General features: G+C 39.5%; 1 protein-coding gene across 8 annotated transcripts in view; it reads right to left on the bottom strand.

Annotated features, from left to right (window-relative positions):
- The window catches only part of RBMS3 (RNA binding motif single stranded interacting protein 3), a 705955-nt gene that overhangs the window by 344236 nt on the left and 341705 nt on the right, over nucleotides 1–20014 (bottom strand). For 5 of the 8 annotated variants that reach the window (XM_038127643.1, XM_038127646.1, XM_038127645.1 and 2 more), the window contains one exon: nucleotides 5047–5216. In XM_038127643.1, coding sequence (XP_037983571.1) covers nucleotides 5047–5216 — 170 coding nt within the window. The remainder of the gene's footprint in view (nucleotides 1–5046; nucleotides 5217–20014) is intronic. The other 3 variants (XM_038127644.1, XM_038127649.1, XM_038127651.1) reach the window with 1 other exon arrangement.

The following is a 20014-nucleotide window of genomic DNA, read 5'->3' as shown; positions in this document are numbered from 1 at the left end:
TCGGCCTTTTTCTGTGAGGGCAAAAGGAATGCACACAGTTCATTTCAAAAATAGTATAGAATTTAAGTAAATTAATGTGTGACTTTTCAATCAATAACATCAGTTACATTAGCCTTGGGACTAACCCTTTAGTAGAACCTAAACAGTGACAGCCTGAATATTTACTCAGGCGTTCCACGGGACAAAACCAAGGACATTCAAAATCAAAGGAGAGCCTAAAATCTCACACTTAATAAATTGTCAAGGAGTCAATCAGGATACCTTCGGACAAAAGAGAAATTAAAAAAAAAACCACAAAAAAAACCAAACCCATTAAAACAACCAACCCCACTAACCTAAAACAGCCACAAAACATTGAATAATCTGCTCAAAAGTACCAATCTAGAAGTTATTTAAAGAAAGCAATACTCATGGAAATCATTATGCAGCAGGGATTTCCCATACCTGGAAAACCTCAGAGAATTCTGTCCTATCTTCCTCAAGAGTTAGCACACAGAGCAGCACACAGACTTACTCTCTCTAGGTTTAGATATTTCTATTGTTGTTGTTGTTTAATTAATTAAATAGGCCCTTTAATTTTACCTGGAACACAAAGAACTCAAGTTGACTGAATCAAGATGGACAGAGGTCATCTTTTGAATACTTGCCAATGTCTTAATCGTGCAATGCAGAAGGCTTAGGTTTTAGCCAAATGCTGGAGTTTTTAGCCAACTTTTCAAAATTTCTTGTGGGGGGTAAGAAGAGATATAAAGCAACTCTTTTCCCAAATTTTCTTCCCCTTCTGCAAAGCTTATTTTATCTTTTAAAAAAGTTTAGGCCTAAATCTTCTTTGGTGCAAAAATGTAAGAACAAACAGAAATACCAAAATCTTGAGAAGCAGACTGACTTCTTTAAATTGTGTATGTTTTAAACTCATAAAGCTCAGATGTTTAGTTTGTGCATGAGATTTCTTTCAACTTATCTTCACCAGGATGCAGTTAGGAAGAACAGGATGAGTCTAGTATTACAATAAGGCACTAATTCATCTGTGTATGTTTTTAAGAAGATCTTAGAATTCTTCTGGGTGAAATATAAGGCAATGCATGAAAATTAAAGTGACAGATTATGAATATTTCAAAGATAATAATTTATATTTTGCTTGTAAAATGACACACCATGCAAATTTTCCTATCTAAAATGTTACATTTTAAGGCTGATTATCTTCCCTTTTGTTAAAAAGTCTATTTTTACTGGATACACATACAATGATAGATACACATACAATGGTGTGCATCACTGCACCAGCAGAGTGTATGTACCTCTGAGAAATAAATAATAACTATGTGATACTTACTAGTAACATTACGACATATGCAAGTATTTAGATTTTAGACTAGTAAGTTCTGATGATCAATATAATCACAGATAAGTATAAAGTCTCCTTTTTTAAGAACCTCAGAAAAGGTTAAGAGAGGCCAAGGTCAATTTCTGGCAGTTCCTTTACTCAGTGTTTATGAAAATCCAGATTATGCATACCCAAAAGAACAACAGATTCTTGCTTGCTTTAACACTTTTACTCTTTTTTGATGTAACTTTTGAAAGAGTTATTGTACAGAGTCCCAAAAGATACAGTGCAACCTAACAGCTCCCTGCTGCAAAAGCGAATTTGATGAAATTCTGCTGGACACATGTTAAACCAACTGCTGAGGATCAGAACCACACAAAAAGAAAAATCTTCCCGTAGCAATTTTTTTTTCATTTACTCAGCTACTGTACAGTCTATGATGACTTGTTTTCCTTTAGTTATATGAACAGTTTGACAGATTACTGTGACAAGGTTACTCTCAAATTGATAAAAGGTTTGATAGTGTCGGAACATTTGTCAGAAATGTCTCACATCACGTGTAATGGACTCTGCACTTCAAGCATCAATGGTACTCCAGTCTGCTGTTTTCTGTTTAGTGTGCAACGCACACCAACAAAAACACAGTAGAAAGACAGAAAAGCAGGCAGGATTCATCAAAACAACCCCATACTTTATCAAACAACTCTGATTAAAGGAGTTTTGCTTCCTTAACTCACCTCACAAAATGAAATTAAATGAAAAACTTTACACGTGACTTGAAGGGTGGCATCCATATGGGGCTAAACCTGAAAATGGGATGGGCTATGATAATATACACATGTAAACATAAGTGTTTACAGCCTTTCCTGTACTTCTGACAGGGAAATATTGTGGGTTTAGAACATTATTACTCAGCCTGTCAAATGTGAGACATTAGAAATGATAGTTGTACTGCTAGCAGCCTTGTCCCATGCTAGAGCAGAGGCAATGGGTTCGGAAGGGCTCATTTTAGGCACTGGCAGCTAGCCTATGAGAACCAGTGGGCTGGACATAAGCCAGCTTTGGTGAATACTTCCCTTAAATACAGCTCCCCAAAAATATTGTACTACAAAATAATAATATAGTTTATAGATTGGAATTAAGGTTTTTACTTCACATCTTGCAGCAAATGATGCTAATATTAGGCTATGCAGGAAGACTAGGAGCCAGCACCTTCTGTTCATTTGTAAATACCTGTTCACATGAAGACTTTAATGCCTGGTGAAGCCCCAGCCACGTAAGCTAAAAAAGAGCTCTACGGAGGACAACATTTCTAAGCAGAAAAATCCTCTTTGTTCATGTAGCAGCAGGCTGTTTTGGTTTGGTTTTAGTGGGGTTTTGGGGGTTGGGTTTGAAGGTTTTTTGGGAGTGGGAACAGGTGAAGAGATAGGAGCTTTATCTACTTCTACTGTGTAATCACCTGCAAAGGTAAAGAAAACATCTTGCAATGTATTACTTGAAATCTACACATTGCTGTCATGAGCAAGAGTGTCTGAGATTGCTTAAAACACCACTGGCAAGAGTATGAGCAAAAATCAGATTTAAGCATTTCTCAGATCACACTGCAGCCTGGAAAGCAGGTTGGCGGGGGGGGGGGGGGGGAAATGCACCACCACAGCAACCAGTACAAATTCTTGTATTTTCATATGTTTAAGTTTCCCTGCATTGTCTTTCTCTTCTGCCTTGATAAATTCTTTTAATTTTCTGAAAAAAAGAGTCAAAAGAACTATCTGGTTTCTCCTCACTGACATTCAGCCGAAGGATAGAAAAATCAGCAAAATTAGTGGCAGTATTTTTCTTAAAGAGCATCTGCTCACACAAGAACCTCATGACAGCAAGACAAAGCCCTCTAATCTTGAATCAGGTTAAGTTTAGTGGAGCACATTAAAAAAGTTGCCACAGTGCTAAAAGGAAGCTCTGAGATACTTGATTTGCACTTCCCATACGCAGACAAGGGGTAGGGACACAGTGCCTGAACTTCATGACTCAAATATCACTGCTCACACCACAGTCTCATACCACAATTGCAGCACTTAAGCACCAAAGCTGTGAGGCTCCTTTAGGAATTGTTAGTTCAGTCCTGATCAGCTGAAAGGGTTTATGTGAACTGGAGAAGGGTCAGACTGCAAGAAGATGTATTGCAAAGCAGCTTTTTGAACGCAAACCAGCTTTTTGAACATCAGTAGACAACAGTCCCTTTATACCTACTGAGGATCTGGCCCTTGAATTGGGATGATCTGTGACTGTCACATGTGGAAAGTGTCAGTGAATGTAGTTTGTACAAATGTTGGACAGGTACACTCACATTTCAGCTTGCATGAAATACAAAACATCACCAGCACGCTATTCTCCTGCGAGCAGTGAGTCAGTTCTACCCACAGAAGCTTTAATAGTAGAAAGTCACAGGGAAGAGTTTCAAGCTCTCTCAAGTCCAGGTAAGGCTTCAGTAAGACTGCTAGCTGCAGTCCTGCCCAATCATGCCCACATGACAAGTACTCAGGGAAATCTTCCAGGATTTTTAATCAAAATCAGGAAAGGCAGAATACCATAAAATTGTCGAAACCCACTGAATTGCTACTCCTACTGCGAGCTTCAAAACAACAGTCATTTGGATTCAGGTCTGTAGATCAGCCCCAGATTGTTCCTTACTTTATCAGATTTCATTTATTGATATCTATTGGAAAGCTGATTTTTGATGACAAAATACAGAGATGATGTTGTCTTTTGGAACAGATGACTCTATGGCAAAAGCACTGCAGTTCTGCATCATAACAAGAGTGCATTTTCCTTTCAAATTTGTCCTTGTGCTTATTTCAATGCAAAAAAAAAAAAAAAAAAAAAAAAAAGTGTTATGCTATGTTATGCTAAATTCTACCATGGTGATCTCTGGCTAGAATCTCCAACTGGATTATTCCCCTCCCACATGTCAACAATAATAACCAAGACTTTGGAATTCCAATCATGTTGTCATTCCATATTGTCCACTACATTTAGTCAAGAGAAGAAGGGTAGAAGAGTGCAACTTTTTAGGAAGTAGTTCTTTTGATGATACATGAGGAGCAAAAAGCTCCTTTATGCCACTTCTTTGGTTTCAACACAAATAAAACACAAAAAACCCCCAATCTTTATCAGTACAGTCTGCAAATATGGCTCTCAAGATAATCAGGGAGGTAGAAGGTGCCACTTTCTACAGCATCATTTTTCAGTGGCACTGTAGTTAATTAGATGTTAATTATATGGCTACAAGGCCACCTTCAGTGGGTTTCATACTTCTCAATCTTTGAGCCCAGCAATGTGACACAGCAATCATAAAATATGATAAATGATTTAGGGAGGAACACCCATGTTGTGTTGTGCACTGGGTTGTGATTCACAGATCATTATAACTATAAAATCTGTCATTAGGGAGGTTTTCCTGCCATGCAAATTCTCCTTTTAACACAAGAAATCAACCACATTAGAGCAAACAGAAGTCAATGTGAAGGCCCTCACCTCTCTTCCCCTAAACTCACTACCTGAAGGTTTTTAGCAGGCATTAATTAGCCATTCAAACTAAAGGAAAAACAGTCAACCTTCAAGTGCAGGAGGCTTCTGATGCCTTTTAGGGGCCACACAAGTGTAAGCAGGAAGGCCAGCTCTGACATCTTCCTACAAAAGACACCAAGTATGGGAAGGGCACTTACGGCTGGCACAGCTTGATAAGGTCCTGGTCGGTGGTGCCGGGTGGAAGGCCTCGAATGTACAGGTTGGTTTTACTCAACTGCTCTCCGCTGCTGTTGTTGCTGCTGTTGTTGCTGCTGTTTGTGCTGGGGCTGGGAGGAGCCATGGGGTGGGGAGCTGGTGCATAGGACTGCTGGAAACAGAGCAAAAGAAAAAGGTTGTTACTGCAAAAGGCAAAACAGCGCAGCAGAAGCGTGTGCATTACCTGGGTAAATCCAGAATTATGCTATGCTTGTCCTGCCCTCCCTGACCACGTCCAGCCACCCACTCCTATGGCGCCTGTACCCACTCCAAGCCAGCAATGCCTTGCAAATGCAAAACAGGACCAACCAACATTTTGAGTTCAGCCATAGCTACGAAATGCATTATTCTACTATACTTTTTAACTTGGAATTAAAGTAGCTAGATCACAAAACAAAGCTCTGAAATGACAGATACTCAAGGAGTAACTAGCATTAAAGAAAGAAATTAAACACAATCTGCTCCAAGAGTATGCTAAAACACAAATAAGAATATCTAGCCAAAGGTACAGAAGCTGGTGCCAGAAGCCGAGTTAGTCTTTTCTACACATGAGGAGCACCCAGTACACACACAGTCAGGTGGCAGAGGGTTGGCCAGTCTGGGAGAGGAAAGAAATTCCAAAGCAGCCTGAAAACACTCTGTTGTTACGGATGTCTTTCGCAATAGAGAAACAGGGTTTGGAAAAGACGATCAGGCCAAGACCTTCTGCTCTCAAAATCATACCCACTTCTGAACAACCACAAACCACACACAGCAACTGGGAAATATTGCTTAAGAAGGGAGGCATTCTCACAGGGAAAAGCAGTATTTTCCCCTAACTCACTGGTAAATACATGCTGTGTAAAAAGACATCCACATGCTAGAAAAATTACCTAAACATCTCCGATCTGAGGCAACAACTGAGAATTTCAATTGCTGCAACCATCCCTGGCTCTCTGACCACTGGAGTATTTACTCACAGCACAGGGTGCTTGCCAGGAGAACAAAGAAACAATTGGAAGGAGGACACCATCCTGTCACCACTGTGACCTATGCAGAAAAGCTGAAATCGAGGGAAGAACTTGCAGGAGCTGGAGGATCCTGAGGACCAAACTCCAGATGGGCAGCCAGGGGAACTGGAGTCAGAGCTCCTGGAATGTAACTGCCTGCTGAGAGGGAGAAAATCCCATTTCTACAACGCAATCAGCACACTCTGATAGCTTTAGGTGTAGTGACAACAGCAGGTAAATGTTGGAACAATGCTAAGTTAACCATGCTATGCTAATGGATTAATAATAGCAAAACATCTGCAATTTTCATTACAGCAGCAATGACACTTTAGTGACTTCTAATATGCTTTTAGGCCTTGAACAGAGAAAATATTTAAGTCTGTGAGTAATTCTGATCACGCTAATCAACTGCCCCTTTAATGTCAGCGGCTCTACTTTAGTGCTTATAATTATGCATACACTAAATAACAGTCTTGGTAGATGGATGTTTCTAAATTAGTAGCTCTAAACTCTTTCAAACAAGTTCCTTTGTTTAGTCCCTTATTTAGTAGGAAAAAAAGTTGGAGACTGTAAGGGGAGCATCAGTGACAGGTGATGATCAGACGTTTCATTGAAATACAACACCACCCTTGCACCAATGCCTTTCCTCCTGGCCTCCTCCTTCCTTCTTTCCAGTTTTTCCCGTTTAAACCAGCAGAGAGGGAACACAGCTCCAAGTGTCAAGACATCAGAATCCCTCTGCAATCTCACCTGGTTGTAATGTGACTCAAGCAAGAGCCATTAACAGAAAAAATACTGGTTTTTAGTGTGATCACCATGCTATCAAGTAATGACATTCACTGTCATCTCCAGTAGAAGAGAAAGGGCAATGAGCTCCCTTCCCCAAGTCTCTGCACAGATACTTTTGCTGACAATCAAAAGCACTTAATGCATACGGATCATATTTCTCTGCACACACATTTTATCACTGGGTAATCCCCACCCACTCGAGCTTCAATGTCATTCCCAGAAATAGAGAGCTGAAGCAGCAGCCTTGAGTACCAGCACAGGCACCACCTCAACTGAGCTCCAACACTGGGGACACATCTTGGAAATCAGCTCCATGCCGTAGCCACAAGCCCAGCTGGATAATACTACAGGCAACACTCACCTATATTAAATGTGTAGGCATCTATAGATTATCACATCCTGTCTGAAAGCATATTTAAATCTCTGTGCACTGCATGGCCATGGAAGAAGCAGGTATGACTGTGTATAACACACTGGGCTTTGATATATCAAGAGCTCAGGAAATATCCCATGGTAATCTTGCACATTTTGAGCATTGCTGAGGTTAAATAAAAAGACAAACAGAGATTGAGGTTACATTCTTACTGCTTTACCCTACACCTCCCACGCACACTGAATGCACGTAAATGATGTAAAGCAGTGAGAGCTCTTCCCATAAGCCAATGAAGTGCTATGTACTTTAATTATTAATTGTTATTATTATAAATGTCTTAGCAGGAGATAATGAGTAAATGTCCTATTCTCACACCAACCTAATAAGCAAGAAGAAAAAAAAAAGCGTAAATTTACCTTTGAAATACAAAGAGCAATTTTCTATCTATTATAAGATCTTTATCCTCACACAGAGGAAAACACTGGGGGCCTAATTCTAATTTAAGCTTAAGACATTTTATCCCTTTCAGCCAGCTGAAAGGAGATGTAGAAGTGAACACAAAATAAATTTACACCAATTTTGAGGCCACAGCTATTAAAAAAAAAAAAAAGAAAAAAAGTCCTCAGTATACAGAGAATGAGGCCGTATGACAGGCTGTCCCTCAAGTAAGAACTGCTCAGACAGCAAGCACACATGGATGCCTGGGTTCACAGCAGTATCCTCGGAGATGATTCAAGGGTGGGCAGAGAGGCAGCCACACTCCACTTTAGGGGATGCTGATCTCCTCAGCCCAGCAAACACTGCTACACTCCAAACCCTCTTCACTAATAAATCTCAGCTACTGGAGCCCACAGTAATTTCCATGCATATCCAATACCCCAGAATACCATCTGCAGAAAGATTACAAAATTGCCTGTACTGAGGCTGATGACATCTTCTGGCTGGTTGCCAGACTAAAAGCTTCAGGTCAGAAGAAAGCTTCCCCTTCTTGTTTCCTGAGCTGCTGAGTGTATGACTGATGGTAGAAGTATGCACTGTGCCTCTAAATGAGCAAAGGATCTGGTTTGGTAATCTCCAAGTAATAACTGGAGTGAAAGAAATGACTGGCAACCTAATGATGATCCCAGATATGGACCACTAGGTACAGGATCCTGGATGATGCCAAAGTGGGGCACTGTCTGGGGAACCACCTGCACACCTGGTAGCAGGAAATCTGTGCCTTGCTCTGATGTTGGACCCCTCCATGGCTGGGGGAAAAGCACTTAACTTCTCTGCCTCGAGAGCCAGAAGAAGCACCACTATCAAGACTGGTTCAAAACACCCTGACACCAACCATAGAAATCTGGAAAACAGGTTTTGCCACGACAACCAAGTACAGGACCTACACCTCTAGAAAAAAAAACCAAAAAAAAAAAAAAGGCAAAGAGAGAGCTGGAATTCAGAGCTGGTTTTGCCTTTAATTTTTCACATAACCAATGCAACCAACTCATTTTTCAATTCTCATGCTTCATTATTCAGTGGAGAGTGTGTGGGGAATGAACTGGTTTGTAGATCATTCCAAGCAGCTTATTAATTTAGCATGGATGGCTAATAGGATTTGTTTTCATCTTTGAAAAATGAATGAAATTTCTCCTTTTTCATTATTTAAAAGCGAAAAAATTAATGTGCTAATTCTTATCCATTCTCAGGAATGCACCCTTCTGCTTAAACCCTACAGTTCAATTCTTTGAAACAGTGTCCTGTGAAACTGCACACAGCTAAGCATGAATAATGAGATACACCTTGGTCTTTCTAAGTGAATAACCCAGAAATGCTGAACCAGAAGCCTCTCAGATATTAAATGAACAACGTTCCTCCTTCCAACATCCAACCTCCTTACACAAGAACAGTATTTATCTTTCCATGGCAACCAAGTACTCTTAGGTAGTTTTTTCACTAGTTGCAAGCTTAGACTAAAGTATTTTCTTTCCAAAGCAAAACACTACTTAAAAAGACAAATTTCAAATATTTTTCACATACAATTCCTTTTGGATGGGAATCACAGGCCCCAGATGCCAAGCTGTAGAGTCTGCTTTATTAGCAGCAGCTGGCTCCTTGGCAGGCTTCTGAGGCGGTCGGGCTTGTGGTTTTGGAGTGGCCTCAGAGCCTAGGATGCAGCTGGACAGCTATGCTAATGGACTAGCCAATTTGTTTGTAGTCACCTTTGGCTATCCCAGATTTGTACTCTTTTATCCACTTGAAAGGGAGGTCTTGGAAAGATTCCCTATTAACACCGATATGTTGACTTTTCCTATCATAGTCCATATTTTATATGAAAAAATGAGTACAACACACAGTCCTACATTAAAACATGTGTTATTTAAGCAATTGTGAACACACACTATCCATTTCACTCTGAATGGAGTGTTTTCCAGCTGCTAGATTCATCTAAGTGCCCAATTACAACACAATTCCCTACTCTCCCAATTGAGAAAAATAAAATAAGACAAAGTAAATACAAATAAATTGTGCAAATACCACTTTACAGCTCACATTAGGAAAACACAGTTCTCTCTATACCCTACTGGACGAAGGAGTAAGTTTTGTGAGCTGGAGAGTTCTTACTAGTCAATTATAGAGAAGATGAGAGGATGCCACCAACTTTTAGACTGTTGATGGGATTTTGGAGCTGAGTGAACAGAAAATCTCCTATTAAGCAAAAGACAATCATCACAGTTGAAGAGAAAGCAGAGCAGTAAGGGAAATATAGGGGAAAAGAAACATACATCAAAGTAACAGCAACTCTTCTGCCTTTGGTTTGCTAACTCAGTGAGGAACAGCACCAGAAGGTAAGCTGCATTTCCCATCCATAGACAGGTGGAACAGAAAAGTGAATAAAAAATGAACATCTAAGTGGGCAACACAGTCACCTCATGTATTTTAGAAAGGCTGCAGTCAAGGGAACTCCAGCTATAATTTTCTTCCCAAGTCTGTAGGGCATTCAGTGCTCTTACAGAAGCCAGCCATGACTATTGCCTATCTCCCATGTGGCCAATGAAAGCCTGGAAGACAGAGCTTCTTTTGGATTTTTCTCTACATATATAAGAGAAAATAAACAGATGCAAAAACGTCTGAGTTTTCTAACCCCTCTGCATAGTAACAAAGCTTCCTAGACTGTTTCTGTAGAAGCACCAACTCACCTCTTGGCAGCATTTTCAATTTGGAAAGGAATGGCATGTGAAAACGTGAGTAAACTCAGAAGATGGACACAGACAATAAGGTTCAAAGTCTATTCCCTCACAGTTCTTTCAATCAAGAAAACCAGAACACACCTCAAGAGGCTTTTGATTTCTCTGAATTCCTTCCAAGGCCTTTAAAAGTGATTTGCTGGATACAAGAAGCCCAGTGAGTGATAGCTGCCGGGTTATACTCTCTGTACCGCAAATCACTGTGCTACTCCAAGCAAGTCATTTAAGTTCCTTACATCTCAGTTTACTAATCTGTAATGATTCTTCCTTACCTTCCTAAGGCATGTATAATGCTCTGTGATTACTGGATGAAAGACACTACTAGGGATTGCAATATTACTTAAAGATGTGGAAAATATTATTGAAGTCTAACTTAATAACTAAACCAAATTCTTTTGCAGATAAAAATGATTTCTGAATACAATGATTTTGCTATTCTGTATCTAAACTGAATGAATGAAATAATTTAAAATAATAAAATACCAATACAATTAATTTTCTCATTAAAAATTTTTTATTTAAAAACAAATTTAGAATTATATGTTCTATATTGTATGTAATTGCAATGTATGCATTGAACTCACTTTATTCAAAATAATATCTTTATTATATGTGAAAAAGGTGTAATTGTGTTTTGCTTACCCTTTCATTTCACACAGGAAAAAAAAAAAGGTCACTTGGGGAAAATGGAAATTATGAAAAAAGCCCCAACCTAGTCCTCCAACAGACACAGTAGTCATTCAACAGTCAGATTGAAATTGGGATTTGATGGATCAGTAAAATACTTTGAGATCTTTGCCTCACCGACAAAGCTGTTGAAATCAGTAGGCTAAATACTCCAGAGGCCTACAAGTCCCTTGAACCTAGCACAAAGAATTAAAGATCTATAGAATGACAGCACAGGCAAAGTTTGGTTCAATTTTCTCTATCCCAAAATAATTCTTTTCCAAGTCACAACTGTGCAGATTTTAACATTTTATAAATATTTACAGGTAGACAATACAGAGAAATACAGGCATCCACAGGAAGAAGTTCTTTACTGGACAGTACCCACAAAGTAGGTCTCATTTTATAGAGTTTTCTGAATTAAAACCAACCAATGAAGCAAAGAAAAAGCTCCAGCAATTCACTGTTCTGACTGTCTTCAAGAGCACTGAGAGTTTAGCAATCATTAGGCAGGGTGACATACACGAGAAGCCTGAAAATCTTCTCACTAATCATAGTATCTCTAATTTCCAGTAAGACAGACTGAAATAGTCTGCACTACCACCATTATCAACAGGAAATTTGAAAAGTTAATTGGTCATGGTGTAAAGGAGCTTATTTTTAAGTATGATGAGAGTGGATTAGAGAACATTTCATTAGGAGAGTCTGAAGATCATCTCACCTGAGGATGAATGGGCCCCAGCACAAACAGTCCAAGACAGGGGAATGGCACAGAAATTAGAAGCATTGTTTTCAGATGGAGAATACCCTGGCCATCACTGCCTGCCTGGGTTTTGGTCACTGAATAGATGTAATAGATGCTGCAGAGCTGCCAGCTCCAACTCTTCACCTTCTCCTGCCCACATATTGTTATACCACAGATGGAGCTACTCATCCCTCATAAGCAATTTTCTGCTTATCCACAGACTACACGTAGTTTGGGTCTAAAACATGGTGGCTTCTCTGAACTTTAGGCTTCTTACATCCAGCCAGGAGGGTGCAATTTAGTCCCTAGCATTAAAAACCCAAAAACTAGCAATAAGAGCTGTGTCATCAAATAAATATTTTCCAGAGTGGAAAATAACCTTCACAGCCTTGTCTCCTCCCACTTATTTCATGGCAGGAGGCTCCCATGACAGAATATTCCCGAGGCATTATTTATTTCTCCACAAGGGAGAAGAAGAATTCTTTCTATAGATAAAGTATTTTGGCGCTTTGGCAAACTCGTAAACAATAGCCTATATCCTTTGACATAAATTACTGTTATTGCTTCATTATCCAATCCATTCATATTTTATTGATGCACTGAGACTAAATGTGAACAGACTTTAGATCTTAAAATTACTAAATCTGGGCAATCTGGACAATAAAACATTGCAATTCCTCTAATAAGAATATTTTAGAGCACAGATCAAAATATGATGGCAATTACTGTTTGTGATACAACAAATCTGTGGTTTAAAAAAAAAGAAAAGGTGGGGGGAAATAACAAATTCAAGAAGAAATTATCGTTTGTGTTTACATTTCCACATGTCCAGTTTAGGGGCTACAATGAGCTGTTAGTCCATTTGAAGGTTAAGAATAAAAATGCAGACCAAGAGGCTGATACTTAACTCTCCAAATGTTTGCAAGTATAAACACATATTTGGTTCTGAGAAACTAAATTTACTCTCTGGGTATTTGTTTACATGTGGCAGCCTAAAAGCATCTTGGAAATGAGCTGCAGCAGGCATGTGCTTTTCTGCACACAGTCCACACATACCCCGGCATCAACACTACTGTGAGGACCTGGCTGCTAAAAGAGCCCCCCACATAAACCTGAATTTACAGCACAGAACAAAACTAAATGTCGATATCATCTCTTTCCTCTCCACTTGAGAATTTGGCGAGCAGAGATCAGAAGCAGATGTGTTTTCATTCTGCAGAAAGAAAGCCCAACCAGAAAGGTTTCTCAAGATCCAACCAAGTTTCCTGAATTTATATTTCTTATAGAAGAATTAAGCAGGAAATCTGCCACTGTTGACATAAGCACTGTTGGGATGGAGGATTCAGGGATGGCAGAGCTCCCCAGGAATGTTGCTCATCATCTCCCCATGTTACCACAATGATCTTTTCTGGATGTGCATGGGGAAGCTCTGCCTCCTCCACCCATTATATATAAAGATGAGCTGTGCCTCACGTCCTGAGGCCAAAAGAATCCACGGAATGCAGTGTTTGGGAAAGGCTTTTCCTTTCCACAACAGCGTGGCATCATCACCACAGAATCTGGGGCATTTCACAATAGCCAGAGTTCATGTTTTCTTTGAGACCCCTCGAGCTACAGTAACACACTGGTCCTAGGCAGGGTGCCAGAGGATGCCCACAGAAGATATGAGCCATCACAAACCTCACCACATTTTTGCTTCCAGTGCAAACTCATCCAGCACATTCATCACAGAAAACAGCTTTTAAAAAATTGCCCACACAAATCATTACAGTTCCTACATAATTCCTCACTTAGGAAGAAGAGTACACAACCAACCTTGTGAGACCAATGTATGTAATGTCATTTATAGGAGAGCTAGAAAACCTTCCCAAGAATAAGCTGATATAGTGGGGGTAAGAATTTAAGTCTAGGTTAAAATTAAGGTGCCAGCCTATGGATGTAGCTGGCAAAGGTGGTGCCAGTCACCTTCATGCTTCTGACAGCCCTGAATACTGTACCAGAAAAAGACTAAGGGACACAGGGAAGCTGAGGTAGGGCTCACTGCAGGGCTCACTGGGGGTGTGAAACCCCACATTAAGAACCTCTCTGTCCCAGTCCAGATACTCCTCTATATTCTTAAAACCAGTTGACTGTGTAAGAGAGAGAACTTAATTATGAAGTCACCATTCTACATGACCTGAGATACTGTTTGGACCCATGGAAAGACTGAAGAATGGGACTCTGCAAGTCTTAACTTGGTGGGGAGGTGAATTCCAGACCTTCTTCAGGTTGAAATGTGCTTTGAGCATCACATGACTGGCATCCCAGAAGCACACAAAACATTATGAACGTGGGAAGGTCAGCAAGATACACCAGGAGCATTCTGGGATGTGAACTGTGAGCTTTAAATCAATTGCTACAGAAGATGAATAAGCACTCTCAACTTTGTTACTGCACATTCTGATACCTTATCAAATCTCCATTTTCTTTAGATTTCATGTGGCAGACTTGGGAGGTAGTATGGGAAAAGCTGTTTAATTTTAGTTGATTTAACAAGTATCTAATATAAGTTACAATTAAACCATCTTCCAGACATCAATCAAATCCACTTGAGGCAAAATCTACTAAATAAACTGAATAATTAATGCAAAAAATATGGAACTTTTAATTCTATCTTTGGAATTTTCAGCATTAAACACATTTTTTTTCCTTAAAATTCAGTTTTCTGTAGATTTTATTGATTTTGAGAATGAACTTACTTAAGCACGCTAAGAATGAGTGCAAAACCCCAACACTAGTGTCTTTTGGGATCTATGAAACAAAATATTGTGATACTTTTGTTTCCACTGATACTCTTACAAGGAAGTCATATATACCTTAGGCTGAATTGAAGCCTGAGCACTAAACTCTCAAGATACATCCCATGTTCACACCGAATGCAGACTGAAGCAAAGGTGCTAATTGATCAGCCCACTCACAGGGGTATTTGGCCACCTGTCTGAGTAGATGCCACAGCAGTTAATGCCCAGCATGCTCTTTGCTGCCATGACTTGAGGTCCTGAAACCGCCAGACTACTGAATGATGGAAATCTTGTAATACTCAGAGTCACTTAAAGATGTCAACTAGGTTTTTTGCAACTAGTGAGATTCTGGCATGTTTTTCCTACAAGATAAATAAAAACTACAAGGCTTTTTTTGAAAGGTAAAATTAACTTCAGAATGCCAATTTGGCTTCAAAAACAGTGCATCTGGATATAGATAAACCTGACCAGCTGCTTAGATATGCAAAGTACCCACCACCTTTAAATTTGCAATCCAATATTATTCAGTAAGTCCTTTCCCATGTAATTCCTACTTATTTCTTAAATGTTTCCCCTACCTCTGATTTTAAGCAGCTCTCAGAGCAGGGGGGAAGAAATTTGAAAGCTCTACATTTACTATGGCGTAAGTTCTCAGTCTGTTCTCATTTCTTCAACAACAGATCATGCCGCTGTGCTTGTCCGAAGTTTCAAATGTCATTTGACTCATGCACTCAGAAATGTTGACTCAATTAAAATATCCACACAAAACTAACTTTCAGTTTGCTAAAGGCAACCTGCTCTCTTTTTTCTGATACGCTTAGGATGTCTCATGGTGCAGAAATTTGACTTCAACATAACCACTTGCTTTTTCTCAGTTCCATAAAATCGTCACTATTTTCTGCTAAATGTTGTGGCACGATGAGCCAAGTGTCTTGCTAACAGACACAGACTCAGCTGAAGATGCTCTGCCTAAACCATTTTGGGCTCTGTGCCATGTGCTTTTTCCATACCGTGCAAAGTGACAATACGAAGATCCTGAACTTCTGTGCTCAGAGGTGAAGAGCTTTGCAATGTGGGGACGCAGCTGCTTCGCTACGCATGTGTGTAAAACCCAACACACCACTAATTGGGATAATGAGGTACTCCTGTTGTAAGCAATAGGAATTCAGAGTAACAGGGTACATATGTTAAATTCCTGAAACAAGTCACCATCTCTATTTACTGTTTTTCATCCAAATGATATACTTCTTGATAAACAAAAGCTTAAATTTCCTTCTGCACTGCAGCACTGCCTCCAATCTCTTCTGTTAGCTTTCTGGCTTTTTGACCTTTTAATATTCTTCATTCACGCATGATTTATTTTTTAAGTCGGAATTTTTTTCCTCTGGAAAGAATATGTATTTGAAATAATTTCAAATGTTAAATCAGGATGAGCAAAGGAAGAAAGAAAATCTCCTTAATACATTTTCTTAATAAATGTTGTACCATGCTTTAGAATAGAAGCTTGAAGAATTATGGCATGTAATAATAAGGTTTATTTTTCAAATCAGATACATACAAATATTCTAAGTCTTAATACCACTTAATGCCTCTGTCATAGGCTCATATGCACAAAATGTTGTGAAAAAAAAAAAGTTTAAGTCTAAAATGAAAAATTATTTACTTTAGAAAAACCAAACCAGAATGGGGAAGAGGGGTAAGTACAATACTTTTAGCAAGCATTACAACTTTTGTAAGAGTAACACACAGTGTTACTACCTGGAGCAGAAAGATAAATTCGTTAGGAATACCAGCTAGTCTACAGGAGTGTTGGCAGCAAAAGGAAAACTAAAGAAAAGATGTGCATACTGCTCAATAGGACAGGGGACAAGAGACAAAGGGCAGATGAAAGCCCTTGGTGCTTAGACGGACCTGGGGTGAGAAGTGCTGCTGAGGAAGAGGAGCATTAAGTTAAAAACTACTCCAGGAAGCAGGGAGAGGTTACTGAATACAAACTGTAAGGGAGCCAGCCGGGGTCACTCAGAGGCTGCTCTCTCTTCTCTGAAAGGCCATAGAAACTCTTCAGAAGAGAGAGGACTGGGAGATCATCAGGCTGGCCACAACCTAACATAACTAAAGAGAAAAGCCTCATAGGTGCTGTGTCTAAGCATGAGAAGGACAAGAGCACCTGTAGGGATGAGCAAGGGCAAACTACAGTTGGCCACCTTGCTCACCTTCTGTGCTGGGACAAGAAGCACTGTCACCATGATATTTTATGAAAATCCCTTTGCCAGGATTTTTTTCTCCTGAGAAGCCTCAGAGGAAAAGAAAAACAATAATTATCTGCTGCTGTGGAATGCAACAGGTGCATCTTTGATTGGTCCATGTGAGTTGTTTTTACTTGATGAACAATCATTGTTCCAGCTGTGTCGAGGCTCTGGTCAGTCACGAGCTTTTGTTATCATTCCATTCTATTCCTTTCTAGCCTTCTGATGAATCCTTTATTCTTTAGCATAGTTTTAGTATAGCATTTTTAATATAATATATATCATAAAATAATAAATCAGCCTTCTGAAACATGGAGTCAAGATTCTTGTCTCTTCCCTCATCCTGGGGACCCTTGAACACAACCACACAGCTCCACAGATCAGGGGATGTTGCTCGCCTTGACTTTAGCAAGGTTTACAATGTAGCAATGTGGTGCTGTCACAACAAGTTGGAGGACAGGAGGGACTGCACCAACACTGCAAGTAACACCAAGGTGGGGGGAGTGGTTGGACAACTAGAGATAAGGGCTGTCTGAAAATATTATTGTCAGTATATCCAATGCTACAAGAAAGAACTACTCAGCACAAAGCTCCTTCACCTCACGCATTCTGTATGCTAAAAGCTCTCCAAGTTTACTTACAGAACAAATGACTACTAAGTGATTTGTGCAGGTACATCCTATAATCAAATTCAACTGCACAAAAAAGATTTACTAAAACTGAGACGTCTGAACTTTATTCCTTTGTTATGCTTTGACCTCAAATTTAGTTCATTTGCTAAAGTAATTATTAAACAACAACGTTCCACACAGATTTCAACGGCAGTAGTATTTACATTAATGCAATATCCCTGGATTAAAGGAATTAGAAATACTGAATATCCTATTCCTCAGCTTCTTTGAAGATCTACAGTGTAGACTAAGAAAAGACTCTCTAAGAAAAAGCAGCACTAATTTAAGGGCAGTCTGGTTCTCAATTATTTGAAGTTAAATAAACTGAAAAGTCTTTAAAAATCTCTGAGACTAAAAGTTACACAATTAATGCCACTACCAGTTGCCATCAGATAATCAAAGTTCAGTCAGGGTAAAGATTTAAATTACGTGTATCCATAGTTATAACAAATTGATTTTTATTTTTTTTTTTGCTTTTTTTCTTTTTTTATCATCTTCTTAAAATGGTGAAGGGATTCTGACTCCCTCAATCATATCAAGGCATGGGTCCCAAAGGGCAGCATACTCAGTCCAGGTATCAGAGTATTTAGGCTCCCTGTCAGACACAAAGTGTCACACACAGTCGGTCTAAAGGGCTAACTTCAACTGAAGCCTCAAGTTCGGGGAGTTTGATCCAAGAAAACTTGGAAAAACATCTGCAAAGGGACACTGAAAGACAGCAGCAAAATACTGCAGGTCTTCCAGGTGGGTCTGAGGACAGCTGCAGGATTGAGTCCTAGTTAAAATGAACCAAACTATCACTAAAAAAGAGCAAAGCCTGGCCTCTTGTGGAAAGCACAACATATCCAATCAAGTGTTTAAATGACCATGTGCCAATGACTGATCACAGAGGATCCAAATTCAGGCTCATGAAGAATTCCAATATTTCCTAAATTCTGACTGTTTGACTCTATAATCTTAACTTCCCCTGACAGAATTAGCAGAGCATGATAAAAGGAGCTGAGAATTAGTTTCTGTAAGAAACAACCCATTTGGGAAACCAAAAGACCTACCCAGCAAAAAGACTTACATTTGGGTGTTGCTAATAACAGGTGGGAACATCTTAGGAAATGGCAAGAGAAATGCAAGCAGAGAGTAAATATCCCCAGAACACTTTTCACTTTGCTACCAGATGTTGTACACAGATCATCATCCTACATCTTCTGTGATATGACCCATCAGACTTCAGTTCTCTAAAAAACTCCTAGTGGGAATCAGTTTTAGAATTAGATTTTATATTAAAAAAACCAATGTGTTTAAAATCTGCCACCAAAAAAAGTGTAATTGATGCTTGTCCCCACTCTTGTTTTACAAGAAAAAAAATTGCAGTGGCTCTTTTTCCCCCTTCTTCCTTCCATTCAGAACATTTTATGTGAAACATTTTAGCCCATGTCTTATGCGGACAATCCTCAAAAACACGAGGAGGTGGCAGCCACACTGTCAGGGGGATTGCTATCACACCTTATGCAAGTAAATAGAAACACTTAACACGGTGATGCATTTGACACAATACAGAGACAGACTATTAAAAGCACTGGATGTTTTTAAAACACTTTTAAAAACAAATGTCTATATTTAAAAATATTTTTTCACAGGGATTTTTCTTGAAAGAAAAAAACAGGGAATCCTAGACAAAAAGTATATTGATACTCTTAATTCTGGTGGTGTTAAATATCTGTGTTATCCCTCATATGCCTAATATTTTTTTTTGCAATGGCTTGCCATTAAATTTCATTTTGTGAAGCCTGGGCTAATGAGTTCTTGCCAGGCAAGAAGTCTTTCAAAGATAGAAACAACCTTTTATCAGGGTATTGTATGTTTCACTGAAGTCCATTTACCATTACAATTCCCTCATCCTACCACACCAAACAGGGCAAATGCTGCTGCAGAGGAAGAAATAGATACAACATCATGACACCTCTGGAAAGGACCGTGCCACAGCTTTTGGCTGCCAAACAGAGCCCAGGTTTCCTGGCTCCCATCTCAGATCCTGAGACCTTATCCTGCTCCAAATACATCTGGAACAGCCCCTATAGCCAGCAGACCTTTGATGATCCACTGGTCTGGCAAGGAAGACACAATTTAAAACGTCCTTTGCAGGCTGTATACTGAGGGCTTCTGAGCTACAAGTGGTCTCCTGACATCGTCTACCCTTTCTTTCCCTGTCCCCTTCTAAACATCATCAGCTGCATAAAGATGACTCAGAACATCTGGAAAGACAGGGTTTGTTTTTGCTCTGATGGCAAAATGAGTATAGGTGAGAGTCAATCTGCAGAGTGATTCCTGCAATTCAGTACCAGAGCTCTGAAAAAATACAGCAATGGCTGTGAAATTCCAGTGCCCATATCTTACATTTATTCACCAAAGTAACAGCTCTTCATTTCT

The sequence above is a fragment of the Motacilla alba genome, chromosome 2, assembly GCF_015832195.1.
Source record: "Motacilla alba alba isolate MOTALB_02 chromosome 2, Motacilla_alba_V1.0_pri, whole genome shotgun sequence".
Classification (NCBI taxonomy): Eukaryota; Metazoa; Chordata; class Aves; order Passeriformes; family Motacillidae; genus Motacilla; species Motacilla alba.
This window is presented reverse-complemented; position numbering and strand designations above follow the sequence as displayed.